Below are 21,189 nucleotides of genomic sequence, written 5' to 3' on the forward strand. Positions count from 1 at the left end.
CAAAATAATAATAATATAATTCGACTAGTCGAGTACTCACAGTAGCAACAAGCGTTCGGCGGCGGCGAAATGAACGGTTTGTTTGCCGACAACCCCCCCCCCCCCTTCCTCTCCCAGCACGAACGTCATAGGAAAAGTGGTACAGAATTTTCTCGATAAAATAAAAATAATAATGACGAAAAAGACTATCAACGGGTTGATGGGGTACCTGCAAACACCAATGGAGGAGGGGGTGGCGTTGCACATTTTTAGAATAAATACTTGTTAGTACCTGTTATATTACGCTGTAATAATACCTACATATTATCTAACATTATTAACTGTTTTAAAACTCGCTCGAAAACGTCGACACAAAAATGACGATTAACATTATTTTTTAATGAATCATAAAAGAAATGTCAGAAGCCGCGAATTTTATGGCACCGGGTATACTATGTTCTACCTGCAGCTGCCGAATTCGAGGGTGGTGGCGCCAAAGTGCCTAAGCCGCCGGAACACTGTGGACACGACGACGACCCGGCGGTCGAGTCCGCAGCGGTCGAGTGTCTACGATGGTGGCGGTGGCGATGGTGATGATGATGGTGATGTCGGTGGTGGTGGCTGTGGTGATCATGTTTGGCCGCCGCCACCGCCACCGAAGACGACTTCTTGTGCCGGAAAGACCTTATTTTCCGGCTCCACCGGCTCAACCGGCCCGGCGACGAAGAGTCCGAAGAACCGTCGGAGTCGGCCCCGCCGCCGCCGGTCGTACTGCAAGACGCGTCGTCGGCCGCCGATGAGTCAGACGAATCACTGTTGTTTCCGGCGCTGCTGCTGCTGCTGGAGCTGCTGCTGCCACTGCTACTCGACCAAAAACCCATCGTCGTCCGACGTTAAATTTTGTTTTACTCGCACTACACTCTACTGGACACCCGGACAACCGTAAAAAACCAATATCGAGACCCGCGATTATATATACCGTACGATAACGGAGAAACGATGTAATATAATATGTATAGCCGAGTACAGCGTAAACGATGTACAGAAATTAAGCGCGATACGCTGAATGATGACCGTCGTCGTGTAGCGGACAGTCGTGCCGCGCGTCTGACCGGAAAAACGTCGTCGACGTCAGGCTGCACGTCGCTGCACCAGTTCTTCACTCGCTCTCTCGCTTCTAGGACGCGCGACGGTGACAAACTGTGAACGCGCGCACACTCACACACGGGCGTGACAGAACTTGGTGACCGGCCAAACGTGCGCGCGACACTTGTCCGAACTGGTGTCGTCTCCTAGTTCAGCGAGCGCGCGCACACACTCACACACACAAAGTGCACTGTGTGGCCGCCACGGTAATATCATTACATTATATCCTATATGTATTGCTATAATATATAATTATACAATCTATATTATTTACTAAATTACTTCAGTCTATCCGTCTAATTATCATCTGTACGACTATAATATTATGATAGATGAGTTGAAAAAAAAATCCAACAGGCACCTCTATTAGCGTAAAATTATTTTAAATAATAATTAATGACGTATCTACACTATATTTTTCCGCCGCAAAATGTAGTGATAATCAATAAGTAATATAGGGAAATAAACGTACAGAAATGTAAAAACAAACCTTATTCAAAATTCAAAAGTATAGACTTCGAATTTTTACCCAAGAAATCTAAATATATATATATATGTATGTATGTATTTCGTTATATACATATAACTTTTGAAAATAAACTCACACGAACTTCACATTTAAAAGTTAAGACAAATCTAAAAAAAAATTGAACATTATCAAAATACTTTCAAGCACGAAATAGGCACTGACAAATAACCTGATAAAAATATACATATCATTAATCAGATCAATTTTAGATGACGAAATTAAACGAATTACCTATTTATATATATATAATGAACAGAAAAACACGCATTGTTAAAATGACTTGATGTTATTCATAATATATGTGGCCTTAAGAATGGCAATAGTTGGCTTTTAAAGCAGTTCCATAAACAGCAAACTTAATATTACAGGAGAACACCCATTAATAGTATACCAATAGATCAATTATTGCTACAATACGCAACCAATATAATATAGCAACAGACCCAAATAAACATACTTATGAAACAATTTTCTAAATCGATTTGAAAATACTTTTAATAACGCCAAATTAATATAATCTATATACAGAATAATTTTATAATAAACAACGCATGGACTCAAAATATACATAAAAAATGTAATGATCACAGAAGTAATCCAAAGGCAGAATGGACAACAACAAAACACTTATTTAATATGTCAATTTCGTCCAACAATGAAAAAGAAACTCCAAATTAAGTAAACAAAAATCTATATGAATGAATAGAGTATATAATATAATATGGGTTCACATATAAATATATAAAGATGCTTCAAAAAACAAAATGAGTGGACATTGTAGCAATTATTCAACAAACTAAAAGCCACATATATGGACAACAGCAAAATACTTATTTTATATGTCAATTTTGTCCAACAATAAAAAAAAAAGAAACAAAAAAATATACATACAGATGCTTCAAAAACAAACAAATGGGTAAGGATATTGTAGCAATTAGGTATTCAACCAACCGAAATATCTATAGGAAAATATCTGAAAATTGTATATACACAGCTGAAGCACTCGTAATACATAAAGCTACATCGTATATAGTCAATGTCAACCCGCAAAATAAAAATTAGCAAATATTAACGGACTACATGAGCGCCATAACAAGCCCTATTATAACAGTAATAACGATAATAATAGTATTATTAATAAAAAATCAACAGCTGATGCAATTAACAATAATATAATTGTCTCAATGGATACCGGGGTACTGCAGCTAACTGCAGATTTATAAATTGTAAATGCGACAGTACTTACCAAAGAAAAACCAAACAACCAAGAACACTACTATTCAAGCTACATACCTTTAAAATATAAACTTAGATGGTGATATATAAAATTTATAAACTATTGATTAAAAAATAAATGACAAAATAAACGGTCAAATATAAGGAATAAATTTAGTGAAATAATAAAAGTAACAGAAAAATAGAATAATGGAACAAGCCGAAGACGAGTTGAAGTCGTAAGAAGCCCCCTGAGAATATGTCATACACATTACACAAATACTCATTATTTATCTTATGAAAAATGAACCATAGATAATATGTAATATATGGAGATATTACACATATTAAACATATTATAGTCACTCAATGTAGGCACAAAAAGCTCATTAATAATCAAATACCTTCACGGCTTACTTGGGCATGGGCGAAGATCACTGTAAAAATGTGATATAAATCAGCAACTCGTTAATTTGTACAAATTGGTTTAAGTTTTTTTTAAATATAGCTATAATTATTATAAAATCACAAGCCAATGGTCTAGCTATCGAGACTTTAACAAAAATAAAATGAATATAGATTTTAGATATTTTCAGTATTTCACAATTGTCAAGAGTTGATAATAAAACAGAACAAGGAAGTATAAAGTTAGTATAATAATGACTCTCGTAATAGATATACCAATATGCCATATTATATAATTTATATATTATAAATAAATAAATACTTCCAGAAAACGAGAGTGGCATGTTTACTTTATATAATCCATATACGATCGATATAAACTTTGACTATTACTAACATAAGTTTGAGGCTATCTCTGATTAATGAATAACATTTGGATGTTGACAAATGATTTTTCGCCGCCATTCAAAACAAATTAATGGACCGCATGATATCGAAAACAACGTAGTTATATGAGCGTGATATTCAAGCGACGTTCGAGAATGGGTTTTTAATGTCTTTAGTTTTATTCAATATATTATCAAGATTGTGCTGCAGTATATATAATATAATTATGTGTATGTGCGTTTGTGTTTATCTCTTGCTTAACTGCAGAAGACAATATATATAATATATTCCTGTAAAACGCAAAGACTTTGATTCGGCGTATAACTGCATTAATTTTGAACATCAGATCAAATAAAAATACGGTACAACACTGTAATTATAATGCCGTATTTTACATATTTATATATGATATACCTGCTGTCATCGCCGGCTAACTAATGAAGCACATGCTCGTTATTAGTCTATACCATTGTCATATCATGTAATATATAATATACGTATAGAAATGATTGAATTATTTTTTACCCGCAGGCTATTATAGTTTACCTAAATAAATATACACTTTTATATACTGTATCGATTTTTGTACGGAGTATTAATACTTATCCAATTTTCGAGAACAATAAATACAACGCTAATTGATTTTAATCATATTATGCGAAACAAAACAAAATTGCACATACCTATTATTGTTTAAACTAAAAGATTTAGATACCGATTATGGTGAGGCGGCGGTTTTCGGTATAATATACAATAATAATATAAGGGAGTAGACTGCCGGATGACGGTTAAAAAAAATTAATAATAATAACACCTTAACAATGTCACACAGTATTGCAGTAGGAAACCTTGGTCGGGTGTCATCTATATATAATACATCATAATATGATGGAATACTTCAGCAGGAGGATGTTCTTAATTCGAATTGGATTCCGTACGCCGCAAATTCGGATCAAGGTCGCGGAGGACCCTAATGGCATTTTCAAACGCAAATAATGACTGCAGAGTAGAGAGATTGATTGAGAGAGAGGAGAAGCAACAAACCCGTTCAAAAGGCGATAACCGTGACTGGTACACATAATGTACTATAACATTCGAACAATTATAATATAGATAATATTATAATATATTATAATATCTGTAGCCATGCGAAAATTACGATTATTATAATTGGTGCTGGCAGTAATAACACGTGCAATAATATAATTTTAATAGTAATAATATCGATATTATTGTATGGTTGTAAAATAAATCAAAGCCAGCAGGTAGACAGTAATATGGGTATCGTGCAAAATTAACTGCAGCTCGAATACATATTTTATGCATATACATGAATAAAATGTACAGAAAGTGGTCAGTCATTTTTTATATCTCGCCAAAAATGACTGTACAATTACAGACCGTCACAATTTACGTATATATTGTATAATATAATAAAATGTAACATAAACAAAAGCAAATGAGTTTGTGTGTGTAATGTGTATATATGTAACATATGTAACGATGGTCAATGATATAAATAAACTGATACAGTATCGTCATTTGTTTAGAATTATTTGATGCATAAAGTTAAATAGAACGATGGCGCTGTATAGGTTTGTGAATTAAAATGTTGGTACGACTTTAACTGAATCTAGTTAACCCCACGGGTACCTAAATAAATTAAATCGAAAAACGGATTAGGTTTATAAAAGGTATACGAAACATGAATAATTTTCTTTTTAATGGTTAATTCGATATTTTTTGATAACACGATATCGATATTTGAAACTGTCGTTGGCCATCACTATTCACTAGCAATATACATAAAATCTACACACACGCAAACACACAAGATCACGCAAATTACGACATATCGATTTGGCGCGAGAATATAACAAAAATAATATTGAACGATATATGCCAAACGTCAATGAAAGGGATTATTTTTAAAAAAAACGCTCGCGCCAACGTATACACTATATACACACACATATATGTATATATTAACTAAAAGAAAATTAGGGTCATCGCTAAGTTTGTAGATATTCAGAATTTTGTGGTACATTTTTTTGGGCAATAATAAAAAAAAAAAACTAATAAATGTCTTGTGGAAAAAGCAAAAAAGGTTGTGTCAGTCTGAAACACACGGTCGTATTGCAGAAATAGAATTTGGACGGCGGCCAAGATATGGATGTGTGTGTAGGTACATACGAGAAATAACACGAAGACAGAGGAGGAGAAAAAAGACAAGAGACGCGCGCGTGTTACCGCATAATACCATTATTATATTGTCCGAGCGTGTAGCGAGATGACCCAGTTGGGATTTATTGATGTGGTAAGTCGAAACTCACGATGGATCTCAAGAACAAATTTATTGACCCATCATTACAATATCAAAATACAAACACACGGGCTGAATTCAAGTTTCAGTTGTTTTTTTCCTCGTGCTTTCGCACTAATATATATATATATATATAATATATGCCCAAATACTGGTTGTCTCCAATTCACTTCGTTGTTGTGGATAAAAAAAAATAAGTTGTAAGTCTTTTAGACCTTTTATAACGCTCACGCAAATCGAATATTTTTTAGTACATAAAAATAATATAGGAACGTTATTACATTGATTCTCGAGGACTTTTTTTTTAGTGTACTGCAGCAAATAATATATAATATATAATTTAATAACTTTTTAAATGTATAATATACATAAGATTTTAAACAACAAGTTTATAAGTCAAGATTCTATGTATCTAATGAATAATAAACATATACAATATTAAAAAACAAAGTTTCTATCTAATTCCTACAATAACATACTACATAACTATAGGTGTTGTTATACTCGTATAGTCGTATTTATACTGTATAAGGCGTAATTATAATAATATGTACATATAGCATAATTATAAGTGTTCATTAAATGATAATTTTATATAAGTCACGTTTATTAATATAAAAGTTAATTTAGTGTTTTTCGCGTCGTTAATATAATGTTACGGCATTATTAATACCGCGTGCATATATATTATATAGTATTTTATAACTGCGACTAGATAATATAATGTCGTCGAGTTTTAATGAAGTATATTTTTCAACCAATTTGTTCAGACCAATTCAAATTATGTAATTAAATCATAAACATGTTGGCGATGGATGCAATTTTACTTCCAAGTGAAAATGGAAAATCATCAAGACACATAAAATGACCGCGTAAACAACATCCATCATCTATAACATTTCAAGTTTCTAAGGTTTTTTTTTGAGCAAAAGGCATATATACTTAACAAAAACTATCCATCTTACATTCTTACGTTAAATTTTATGAGCGATGTTTTTCTTCTACCAGCAACAAATACAGTTAAGACGATTCAAACTTTGGGTCAAGTCAAAATGTTCACTCTTCTTAGCGGTTTATCATATGCACGAATACCAGATATAATGTTATATATATGTAGTAAGTATACATGGGAATATGCACCGTCATGTTTGATAAATCTGCAGGAATTAGGTGCCGGTGATGAATAATACCTGAATGTGAATTTTCAAATGGAAGTTCTTGCGTGTCGAAATATTGCATTTCCAAGCCATTTTATTTTTGTAACTAAAAAAAATGTCAACCGTAAAAGTTATATAAGCTATTGAGAAGTTCTCGTCCGAATATTGAAAAACGACATTATTATACACATTGGCCCGTTTTGCACAGCGTGCCCTATGTTTCAAATCATATGCGAAAATTAATGTGTTACATACATGCGTTTATATTATATAGACGAGCATTACGAGCCTAATCAACTGCAAAAGTCGTTAAAGTGAAAATATACTAATCGTTTAAATAACTTAGATTCAGCATGAAGTGAATTTTGAAAAAAGGATAATAATTTAAATTAACTTCGTAGTGAATAAAAAAAATTGTTATCTAAACTTATATAACGTTACATTTTATATGAGTCAATATTAAACTGTTTGGTTGGATAAAGAACAAAATGAGCAATCGTCTAAACTTAAGTAGGCATGGAACAAAAGTGGACTATAAACTAAGTAGTTTATAAACATAATATACGACCTAACTTTATCCATACAACATTATTTATAAACAACGATTTAGGATTATTTTCATATACGATAAAAACTTGATAAATTTACAGAACATTCATCTTGCAATAGAAAACACCGTGAAATATTGTTCGACAATACAGTTAAAAAATAAAATGTGTGATGGTAAAGAAAAAGCTGGTGATTATTATTTGATATTTGATTAAGTATACCTTTTCGACAATTATTCATTTTTTCGAGCGATCAATCAGTTATAAACACAATTGTATTTAATATAATACATACTACCTATTCAATGTATACGTAACATTTTACGAGAAACACTATTGTAATAATAATAACAACGACCGCGGAAATCACTGCATAGTGCATACTATATTTAATGTAAGAATAAAACACCGACAAATTAACTGCGACACGACGACAGCAGAGGAATGACTATAGCGCGATGAGCTGAATAGTAACAGACCGCCAGCTGTTGGATTCTAACATTGACTGGCGTTTCCGGGCAAGGCGCGATGATCTCTTCCCGCGTAAATATAACATAATATTTGATACGATCACCGGCTATAATAACCACAGTTCGCAAACGCAATTTATATTCATCAATTACGTCCCGCAGTCCAATCAGAACGAACGGAACTATAGTATATATAATTATATGATAAAAATAAGAGTTATAAACCTGATAGGTGTCAACAATTAAGAAGGAAAATCGGACAGAGTATAATATAAAATATGGCACCTATCTGTCATACGTGTGATCTACCTATTTGGAAAATAGATCGGACAAATTCAATACCAATTAGAAGGGGTAGGTATTTTAAATTTTGAGCGGAGCGATAAATGTACCTATATATATTTGTTTTACAATGATGCGTTTTTGTTGTGCCTATCGCACCACTTTTTGGAACAGTAGGAACTAAAAGTAACTCGACGTTGTGATACAAAAAATATGGATAAAAAAATATCAACATTATGTTAACATGTATAAAATAATATAAACTGAAAGTTAGATCACATATAAAAATGGTAGTATGGTCCCTTAAAAAATATAAGATTTATCAGAGTAAGTTCATCGATACCAGTTTTTCAAGTAATCTTTATTCAGATATGTTTGTAAATCTGATATCTGCAAGTTAACTATATACACATAATCAAAACGAAGTTACAAAAATTTAAAATGTTACATGATTTTATTTTATGATATTATTTACATATTCCTATGTAGGAATATAAATATATTATGTACCTACCTACTTGCAATATTACGAGTATACGACATAAACTATACAATATATTACAAACAATAAAATAACATCTATGGTCATCAATACAGTGCACGCGATTTAACCGAAACCACGCGTATACCATCACATGAGATGGAGTATTAAAGCTAAACAGATATAAACGTTTTATTCAAGAAGACCATGCGGCCGACCTATATACAATATACGCATGTAATGGTAATATAATATGTAAGTACAATAGTCGTTTGCATAATATATACGTATTGACGAATATAATACATTAAATTGGACGGACGAAAATTGCGATGTCAACGCGATAAAACTTTTTCCTTTATACTTATATACTGCGTTATATACATTTGACATCTGTACGTGACTTATATATTATGTACATCGTTTCATTCGTATATAAATATTTTTTTTAGCCATAATGTATATGCTACCCACCCCCTCCCCACAAAAATATAGTCTTAAAAAAATACTTACAATATGGTTTCTTGACTACATGATTATTACCCGAGTGGTATATTTTTATTTATTGCCAACTTGAAAAAGTTTTTAACAAATAATTTATTGACTTCCTTAAAATATGTGGGTTTTTTATCATAATATTTTTTAATTAAGTCATTTTACTTTTTTTTAAAACACCATACATTCATATTCCAAATTAGAATATACTTTTAGAATAATATCCATGTACCTGTAAAAATCGAGTTTTGAACCAGATGTTAATTAGTTATAATTTTTTTTATGTTTGGTTCAGATCACGATATAAAATACTAAGTAATAATAATAATAATAATCACCGTGCATAGGGGGGGGGGGGCCTTTACGCTGGAGCCTAATGATACATAGGCATTATATGTATAGACAGTCGCGACGGGGGACTGGGTGAGTGAGTGCGCTTGCGAAATAATAATGTGATCACAAGGCGGCGGCGAAGGCTCAATAATATCATTGTTGTAACCGGCCGAAAACGACGATTCGCGATGTCGTTACGGCCGACCGTCTCGGGAACGTCGCGCCGTCAGTAACGGCGCCGGAAGCGATACACGTCGCGCCGCCGGGAGCACGCGGCGCGCAGCCGAGCGGCGTTTCGTCGTCGCGGTTGTTCCATCGATTTGACTGCGGCCGCAGTGCAGCCTCCTCCGCTGCCACCGTATTCTCATCAACCACGCACCGCAATGACCCTGACCTTCGGACGTATTTGATCTCGTTCTTTTTTATCCCTTGCCAACACGTCCGAACACCGATTCGTTTGTGAGTAGAAATAACAAAATCAAAGTTTCAACGGTTCGTTGTTCAGAAATTATAAAGGATATTAGGATATCATCGATACGTACCACAGTCTATCAGAAATTATATTACAAATTACAGGGGCGAACGTCACAATTTCATGCGATTTTCTGGATGTCGATAATCGTTACACGGACATGACGCACAAACGCACAAATGCAAAACATAATTTTGTATAGTATCATACGAAAAAATGTGTGTGAACTGTGAAGTAACCACACACAATAATGCAATATTATACACAGTGATAATTTTGTTACAAACTTAGCAAGAAATGGCATGGAAATACAACATTTTTAATATTTATTTAGCATTTAAGAACACAGTATTGTCAGTATTTTTATTTTTTATTTAAAAATGTATATTATTTCTTAAGATATTTCCTGGTTTATCACGCAGATATTCCCGTGTATAACAATTTTAAGCTAACGTAAACAGTCTTAAGTCAATCCACCGTGCGTATCACCGGTAAAGCGGCTGCGGAAAGTTTACATTTTAAACACGAGTCTTGTAACAACAACGACGACAACGACTGCAATTATAGCATCATCGCCACCGAGACGATATCAAGTCTATTACAATTTTCCTTTTGTAAAACAACGGCTAGATCTACATCTAAAGATAGACATTTATCATACACCAACAAAATATGTAATAAATTGTTTTAAAACTTTTACTTTTGCGACGCATATGTATATTTAAAAACAAATATTTTAACGTTGCCTACGTATTTGTTTCTGCATAAATCTTATGCAATCATTAATTTTTTCTCATCGATTTTAATTTATAAATCATAATCAATATTTTTTATCACTATAAATACTCAGTAGTATATTTACTCGGTAAATGGAATATTATAGCTACCTTGATACCTAAATTATTATTATTATATAGCTGTGTAAATTGTAAAATGATGCGTCGATTGAGTGGTGTGCGGGTAGCGCGAAACCCGGAACACTTATGCATAACAAACGAGGAGCTTAACAAATCCATAGAAATTTAATTTTAATTTTAAATAAGTTCACTTCATCCCTTTAATTTAGTTTTCCCATTAAAATACTGTATACGCAATATATTATGTATAGTTATTACTATTATTACTACTAATATTTCTACTACTATACCACCGCAAAGATTCTGAACTCATAATCTCTGTAGAAATGGGTACTCAATGAAATTAAAAGTATATTCCATTTTTTTTCTTCATAAAATAAGCTACCGATGTTCACAATTTAGATACCTATATTAAAAATAATATTATATAAATAGCTTGCCACGCCTACACAATGGATAAATATATCATGGACAAATAACAATAAAATAGTAAATTTTCTTTTAAAAATGTGTTATTCAATAACTCGGATGTATTTTATAAATACGACATGACCAAAATCTTAGGGGTATCCATACATGTTACACATTCTAATAAGATTTCGTAAAACATGTCACAGAATAAATATTATTAATACGTACAATTAGTTTATATAGAAACAAGAAATACTACATTAATATAATATATGAGTCCGACGAATCACGCTACTTTATTCAGTTTTTTTTGCTGGGGGGTAGCAGAGGATATCAACTCTTACATTTGTAACAATCTTTTATTCAGCATTTTACCCCTTGCCTTCACCCGTACACAAAGCCCAAGTCGGAAAATCGGTAAGTCTGCCCTAGTTACTGAAGTAACGACACTGACAACATATTATAAAGTTATACAATTCAAGTACCCGCGCAGCAGAGATGTACCCCATTTTATAAGCCGGCTTATAGGGCCCTCCCCCAATCTATTTTCCATTCAACGATACTACATCCACAAGGTATCAATATTATAAATAAAATAAAATTATAAGTATTGTATTCAAATACTATAAATTATAAAGCGAAGATTCAATATTGTATACTTTTCACTGAATATTGGCTTTATAACAACAAAATTATATATTATATAGGCAGTGGTGTAAGTCAAATGGTTTCATTTCGACATGTCAAATATACGTTTTCGATAAGGGTACTACTACTGTTGCAACACAGCTAGTTGCCGTCCATTGAGACGAAAAATGTGGGTTTAATTTTGTATTCATCTTTTTGTCACCATTTTATATTCACTCGATTATTTTCCACTCGTTAACCCACACTCAGCGATACTCGAAGATTTCTACCACTTCACTGTTATTATAATATTGTATACCATCGGCAGAAATATAATGTACGCGTATGTGTGAATTGAGAGGACAGCAGTGATGGACTATAAATATATTTTTAAAAATATAGTATGTAACAGCGATGCGACAAATGCAGCAATCAATTAAGTTTGCTTGAGGCTCGACTGAAATTCTTCGGCTAGTCCGTCGGGAATATGGGTGGTGGCGGCTTCGGGACAACAACAAATCGTACCCGTACAATCATTACACAATATATAAATTCGCCTCATGGAATGTCATGAAATAGCGGTTATTATAAAACAGAAGACAGCACAACGCGTAGAAAGGCTGTAGTATGTTAGACGTTAGTAAAGACTAAAGGTATAAGTATACCACGGAAGAATGAGACCACGAGAGCGGGGTTAAGACTGCGAACGCGGCAAGCTCGAACAAACTGAGTTTTTGACGACGCTATACTGCGGACTTGGGGGATGAGCGGACTACGCGGAGGTAGCTTATTATAATAGTCGATACGATTTTAATTATGGTGGAGTTAACTAAACAATTTTTAAACGTTTCTATTACTTAAATATAAATTTGATTGGACGATGGGTGGGTGAGGTCGGCAGGGAACACTCTCCTATACCTATCTATTCAACCTATCATACCATTCGCACCCTATTTTAAGACCATATCGGTGCTAATGCCGATGCTCGATACCGATAGTGATCATTGTCGTCAAAATAACGACTGTCACGTATATGTGATTGCGAATATATTTATAACCGTGACACTTCGGGATTCGTTTCTTGACAGTCGTACAGATTACACGATTAAACGGGACATAGGTACATTTATATATAAGGCTATAATACCTCTTATATAACTTACGAGGTTATGGCGGTTCTTCCGTACTCCGCGTATAACTGTACACGTGCTTGGAGGAACGAGATCGATAACGAAAAAAAGATATCAGGTATTCAGGTTAGAACTACAATTTTTAACTCGAATTCTACATATAAACGGTAATATTTCTACAGACATAAACTATGTCAAAAGTTGAAAACATTTTTAAAAAATCTAGTCTACAGCCGTTTCCGAGAAATAGCACACGCGGAGGTTATTTCCTCACCTAGGTTCTTAATACTATCAATCTAAAACTTTTAGTTTAGTAATAAAAGTATAATAATTAATAATAATAATAAAAATATTATTTAAGAAATTTAAATCAACGATATAAAATATTATATAATTATAATTATTATACCAACGAGTTGACACGTTCCTAACAAGTAAAATGACACACGAAAGCAAAAAAAAATCAAACACTCACCTGCCTGCAGTTATTGAAGAAGAGAAAATGATACAATAACCTCACTATTTGGAATTAAATTTACCTTTTACACGATACACCTGGCTAACGTTGAAATCGTTTTGTCTGCAAGTATTCACCTTTTTGTGAGTAAAATATTTAAAACTGACACAGCAATTTATACACGAAAAGCCAACACGTTTTCGACCTTTGTTCGATCGATTTACAACGTAAACGTAAACTATTGAATACATTTGGATACTGAAGTTACTGCACTCGGACACTGCACGACGGACGTTATTATCAGTTCTCGTCAAAGTTATAATTGGAAAGGTTTGGAATTTTAATTCATACACACTGTTTACAAATATAAACTATTAGGTAAACGACATTGAAAAATTCCGTTCGATGTAATCTGGTTTAAAGTCTCAACACAATATTATAACGCCGCCGCAGTATAGACAGTGGTGGCGTTTAACTTTATAACAAAAAACAAGATAGTCGAATACCACAAAATACAATCAAATTAGTCATTAGGTACTAAACTAAAATCATAAAAAAATTCAACCTTATTTGTTAAAGCATCTGAATTAAAAACTTGGCAGGATATACATGAAAGTGTTTTTTTTTAAATTAGCTTACTTAAAACACGGTTTAAGTCAAAACGTGGGAACAGTTTATTTTTATAATTGTCTAATAATAAATATTTTTTATGTCAAAAGATGCATACTGAATTAATGAACGTTTAAAGTTAAAAAAAATAATAAAACATACAAACTTTGAACTCATATATTATTCAATAAAATGGCTTTGATGAGTATAATATTGCATTTACTGTTTATGCACTACTGTGCTTTATTTATATGTGAGGATACTGGAATAGATTATAGATGTTCTACTCCCGTAGTTTTAAATTGATTTACAAAATAGTTTTATTTAATTTTTGAAAGAAACCCCGTGTAATTAAATGTATAATTATCAATTCTCGATGATACGATATTGCGGAAATATAACAAATTACAAAATATAAGCAATAAATCATTATTAATAATTATTGACTCTCTTTGGATATCTATACAAATAACAATGATGAAATCGATGGGATAAAAGGAAATGGGGTCGCGCCATGTCGGGACTAATATTAAATTTCATTGTAGAAATTTATTATGCTAGTTTCCTTTTTTGTACAACAACACTGACCATAAGTAGTTGCTAATTCCTAGTGCCTTCACACTATTACAAGAACAATGATAATTCACAAAAAAGACAAACAACTTCTCATGACATATTCAAATATGCATTTAATGTGTCAATATTAGAATCACAAAAATAAATAAAAACAAGTTGACATTGAAATTTGTTGAGGATAAATTATGATATTATGTGTCCATAATATTTATGCACTTAGTAAAAATTTACAAATGAAATTTAAATTTTTTTAAATCAATAGTACAAGATATGTAATCAAAACACTCTTCACACCCGTGCTCTAGTTTACAAATATAAACACAACTCGTATTTACACGTAGCAAATCGAGAATACATAGTAATAAGCATTTTAAATCATAAATGGTAAAGGGAATAATTTATGTATTCGCTGTTAGAGCATAATATATATACATATAAATATATATTATTTATATATAAGTATACGTTTAATTGCAGATTACTAATTTATTTGTCATTGCTCAGACTTTTTAAACAAAATACGAGAACATCTAAGTGCCTACTAAGAAGGTGTCTCGTAATCGATATAGTGTGTATAATTAATTTAACAAAAATGACTAACAGCAGATAACCAACTACTGGCATCTATTTATTCGGATTTATTTGACAAACATGTTTCTATATTTAATATTGTAGAAGTAGCAGCAGCAATAATTATAATACCTAATATAATATATGATATACATTATTTTTAATAATAATTACATTAATTACACGGTGTCGTGAATTGTAAGAGCTCTACAGTAACCTACACATAAATATAAGCAGCAGTGATCAGTAACCTGTCGTCTCTAATTATACATTAAAATTACAGAATAGATTAAATGCTGTACCATGCCACGTCTTGTGCAACAGAGACGTCACGAGAGTTCTCTCATCTGCCCATTATATCAGTAAAAGTCTTACACACCATGGCGTAGAAAATATAAATGTAAAATACGTGTGTGAGAATGTGACGTAGGGACGACGACATCCTCACCACTATACAGAACGATCAACTGAATTTCACACGGCATAAATATCATGTTACCTATACTACCTCCAGCATACCTGTAGGCTGGATATACCACATAACACATAAATAATGATTACTGAATCAAGAGGCAGATATATAATTGAAAAAGTAGGGATATTTGCTTAACAAAAAATATGCATAATTCAAATTCACTTGGTATAGGACGTAGGTGCATGTACTTGGTATACTTGTACGTAAAAAGTTATAAAACATGCACGTTTTAACTATTGTGGGTATATAACTGCTTTAAAATATTGAAAGTACAATACTCCTTATTCCATCAATTATCTAATTAAGTATCAATGTACCATTTATATGACACATCAAGGGAATTGTATAGCCTCCTCCATACTTCTTACTTTTCGTATATCCACCCTTCATTACGACCTTGCCTAATCTCATGTATAAATTTATATCTATTATAATATGAATGTTGTTTTTCCTTACCTGTGGCTTGCGGTGACTTGAGTGACGGTGGTTGCTTGAGTACAATTTGCGGCACCATTCCTTCGGTACAGTCGGACGGTACCCGCACCAAAACCATTTCACTCGTACCGCCGCAGCAGTCCAGGAGCTCGACCTGTTGGCCTTTTGCAACGGTCACCTGACCGGCGGCCGTGGCCGTAAAATCCGCGATCACCCAGGTCATCTCCACACCCGAGTTCTGTAAACAAAAAGCATAGGTACATAACTTATAACACAGTGAAAAACAGAATAGTACCTAAATCTTGCTAAGCAATATCAATATAATATATTTAAGTATAGTTTATAAACTATATATAGATATATATAGATATATTCAAACTCTTAGTAAGTACCTATACGTTTTTTAATACTGTACGTATATTATATTATATTGTTTATATCAAACTTCTTATACGACCTCCCTAATATCATATATTCATACTTATATAAACTTACCCAATCACCAAAACCAAACAAAAATTAAAATCAAATAATTCTAATTAATGAATCAATTAACTAGATAGAACTTTAAGTACGCAGGTATACTAATTTAGTTTACAAACTCGAATAAGTAGGTACTAATTTAAGTTTAAAAAGTGTAGAGTAAGCAAGTTAATAGTATAATTAATAATATACTTAAGAGGACATCTCACAAAAATGTGTCGACATACAACGCTCAAGAGATAGAGTTGTTAGCCATGTGTTACAGCACCAGTCGGCCATAATTTTCTGCGATCTTATAATAAAACATACTTTGCTTGTTCTAAGTACATTGGTTACTGAGTGGTTTAATTGTAATAAAACCTAGGAAAAAAAATCGTAGAGGAGATACAAATCTAGTTCCGTATAAGAAGCCCGATTTATGATATCTTTAAAACTTCGTAAGATATCTCATATTTAATAATGGCCGCTTTTTACTTTTTTCGACAGTTATTTTTAAAACTACGAAAATCAAAAATCCGGAGTCTTATTGAACCAGGTTTTAATCTCCTCTACAATTTTGTTTATAGGTATTATTAAGTTTATTACAATAAAACCACTCGGTAACCCATATATTCTTGAAACTCGAAAACATGTTTTTCGAGGATATTGTTCGCGGACATATTTTGATGAGGCGTCTTTTTAAATATATTTGGCAAAATATAGATAATATTCATAATATTTTATAAAATCTATAATTTGGAGATCTATAGAGCGAATTTGCCTAACACCCTCTTCATATATTTAAGAGTATCAGAAGTCGATTAAGTCAACTTTCAAGTATCCCTTTTATATATACTTAATATATTAGTTATAAATGTACCACACCTATGATTTAATTATTTTTAGCATTACCTAAAAGAACGTTTAGCAGAATAGTTTGATACTCGGCATCATAAATATGCACAATGTAATTTCTATACCTATATTATGAATCAAAATTACAAAGCAGAGATTTATTAGAGTTGTTACTTGTTAGTTATCTTATATAAAGCTACAACGATTTTGGACGAATAATTCTCTAGTAGTTTTTCTAAGTATCAGAAGAAAATAATTCCAAAATATGAACTTAAAATACATCAATTTTGCCTCTCCCACTGTTAGGCAGAATTTGGCTACTCAGGGACATTTTTTTTCTCTATTTAATACCCTACTAGCGCAATAATACGGATTTTTAAAATATAAATTTTTATCCCTCAACAACTCTTTGGTGCAATATATTTAACAAACACTTCTATAATATAATATATATAATATATATAATGACTGTTTTTAACAAGTACAAACTGCAGTGCTTACAAAAGCGTAATTTATTGGGAATAAAGAGAACATTAAAGAGATCTAATATGATATTATTTAAGTTCTACTGGTCGACGGTTGTGATATTTTGGATTGACTGGTCATCAGACTGCATCATCAAAAAAAGAAAAAAGTTGTGATCAAAATTTATCACCGCATGATTATATTCAAATTGTTGTTTATCCATAATAAATTAAAAACATTATTCTGTAGTTTATAGTGTATGAGCGAAAAATACAAAATAATGATATGACGCCATTGCAATGAACGGTAGTTGCAAAATATAGGAATTATATTGTATATATACATTGTGAAAAGGAAAAATCACGGAAAGAAAAAACATTGATCATTTCTAAAAGGGCCGGTCAAAATGTTGTCCCCCGTCTACAGTAAAACCTGAAAAGCCACTAGAGGCTTATAAATTATAATGTACATAACTGAAATAGTATAATATATGACTAATATATATATATATTATATGCTGTATACAGATTTTAAATCGTGGACGACATTAATTAATGCACCACGAGCACCAGGTGAAATTATGTGTAGTACGGAAAACTAAGGAAAATAAAGTATAATAATATAATAATGACAATGTTCAGCAGATCGAAACGAATACGGTTTTATGCGGTCAAAGGGATTTTGAAACGGGTCAAGTGCATAAATATATGTACATCATGATGCAGAACCTACATTGTAGATAATAGGTACGCGCTGTTCACTGGACACCTGTGCAGCAAAATCCTGAATGTTAGCAACAATAGTATACTGTTCTATTACATACACAAAAGCTCAATTCACGTATATATACGGCGATGCGATATTTTATAATACACAAACACTCCCCCAACATAAATTATTATTATATAGCATATTATACCTACATAAAACTGTACAAAAAAGGATATCCGATCGTACAAAATAAAATAAATTACTACACGACGAGAGGATAATATAAAGCAACGTTGGGATGCGTTTTTTTTATACTACCTTCCTATAAAAAGTATTATCATATATAATATTATATAAGCGTAGCTAGCTGCTGGCACTCGGATATCTGGGAATGCGTCCGAATTCCAGGCTAAGCAAGCATTATATTCATTGAAATTTTCACCGATTTAATACAAATCGATCCAGCTGCGCAGGTATATATATATATATTTGTATATACATGCAAGCGCTGAAAGATCTACCCGAGATTCGATTAGTGTATTGTGTATTGTATACTTATATAAATATAATAGTATATTATATACTTATAATCGAATGAGACGAGAATCTATTAAATAATATATCATCATCGTATCTAACAATATCATAGGACATAGATCATTCCATACCTGCAGTAACAGCGACAACGAATAAACGCATTTCCATACTCGTAAATTTTAATTTGTTAAATCATTATCCACTCAAAACTCGTTTACATTATTTTAAAATTCAAAAGATATTATAACGATACAACTTTTATGCATGGAAAACGATGGCGAGTCGACGGCATTCCACTTCTAAAATATTTGCTTTATTATAGGCGTATGCATAGTTTCACGATTTGCATACCTATATTTACAAGAACAATAGAAATAGAGGGCATATATATTTATTATGTACATATAATATTGATACGCAATAATAAGCATTATTAGAATCGATAAATATCAGTTTGATAAAAATATAAATTAAAAGCTCACTTATAATTAATATTACGCTCTTAACGGCAATAAACACGAATTAAATCGTTACATATGCGTATACCTACACCCAACCTTACAGTAACTACTTCAAATATAGTAAGATGAAATTTGACCCAACTAGATATACTATATTATAATATATACTGAAGCTACAAGGCTATATTATACAATATTATAATCGGGTTTATGAAATAAAATTTAAAGTGGAGTAAATTTTGTATGCTCCTTTTATTTAAAAAGTAATAAAACATTCACGTAGAATTTTCAAGTGCACGAGGTATTCTATAAACTATATAGATCCTTTAACAACTATTCCCATCCAATTCTCGAGGGGTAAACTTTTGCTTCAAAGGTAAAAACGCTGAACATAAAATTACAAATATTCTGACATATTATAATATACACTATCCCAATAACGCAAAGCTTTCCACAAAATTACAAAATGATACAATTTATGTTCCATACAAACATAACAAAATATTTGTGATAATGTATATATTAAGATAAAAAATATTTTATGTTTGTAGTGTGCAAATATATAATAAATAATATTAATGAATAACGCTTTAATTGATACATATAAATGTATATATATTATATATACATATGTGTGTGCATATACATCTATAATATGATGTATAGGTACTTCTTGGTGTTTGTAAAAATGTGAGTTATAAAAAAATTTTAATTACGATTATCATTAAACTGTATTATACCTATAATCCAGTATAGAAAATGCTATACCATATTGTCATATGTTAAGGTATTATAACATATATATTGTATAGGTTACATATAACAATTAATATGGTAGACAATAACATTAAAATATATGTTTATTTCACATATCACCACAATTTTTAAAATATATTTTAATAATAAACGTACAAATTAAACTATCGTTGAACCCAGGAATTGTTGTTATACTTTATGAACGAATGATAGGTATACAATATAATGAAGCTTATATATAGAAAACCGTCAAGTAGGAAGTACGACAGTTAAATTTCAACTTCAGCCGTGGGAGTTGTAGACAAATTACGAGTTTTTCAACGGTAATAAATGTTTCGAAAGTTTGATCCCATTGTTTGCCAAGCATAACAAAAATATAGTCTGTTTGGTTAAACGTTATACATTGAGCATTACAATAATAACAGGTAATATTATATGCGCAAGAGTTATTATTATTACTACATTTTTTTTATGAATACAATTTTATATAACTTTAAGGACCATTATACAGATGACCAGCGAAACGGATTTTTAAACATTACCTTTTTTTATATATACTATATTTATAAAAAA

General features: G+C 31.7%; 1 protein-coding gene and 1 long non-coding RNA gene across 6 annotated transcripts in view; both read right to left on the reverse strand.

Moving 5' to 3' along the window:
• LOC111034416 (triple functional domain protein) overlaps nucleotides 1-21,189 on the reverse strand; it is a 101,238-nt gene that overhangs the window by 20,238 nt on the left and 59,811 nt on the right. For all 4 annotated transcript variants that reach the window (XM_022315648.1, XM_022315647.1, XM_022315646.1 and 1 more), the window contains one exon: nucleotides 16,391-16,607. In XM_022315648.1, coding sequence (XP_022171340.1) covers nucleotides 16,391-16,607 — 217 coding nt within the window. The remainder of the gene's footprint in view (nucleotides 1-16,390; nucleotides 16,608-21,189) is intronic.
• Nucleotides 4,860-8,916, reverse strand: LOC111034417. Of its 2 annotated transcripts, none has more exons than XR_002604536.1 (3): nucleotides 7,912-8,916; nucleotides 6,950-7,247; nucleotides 4,860-6,874 (listed from the first exon to the last, which is right to left on the reverse strand). It is a non-coding gene; the product is annotated as an uncharacterized LOC111034417 (long non-coding RNA). The 2 variants fall into 2 exon arrangements; XR_002604535.1 differs by having other exon boundaries at nucleotides 6,958-7,247; nucleotides 7,912-8,914.

This window comes from Myzus persicae, unplaced genomic scaffold (genome assembly GCF_001856785.1).
Source record: "Myzus persicae strain clone G006 unplaced genomic scaffold, MPER_G0061.0, whole genome shotgun sequence".
NCBI lineage: Eukaryota > Metazoa > Arthropoda > Insecta > Hemiptera > Aphididae > Myzus > Myzus persicae.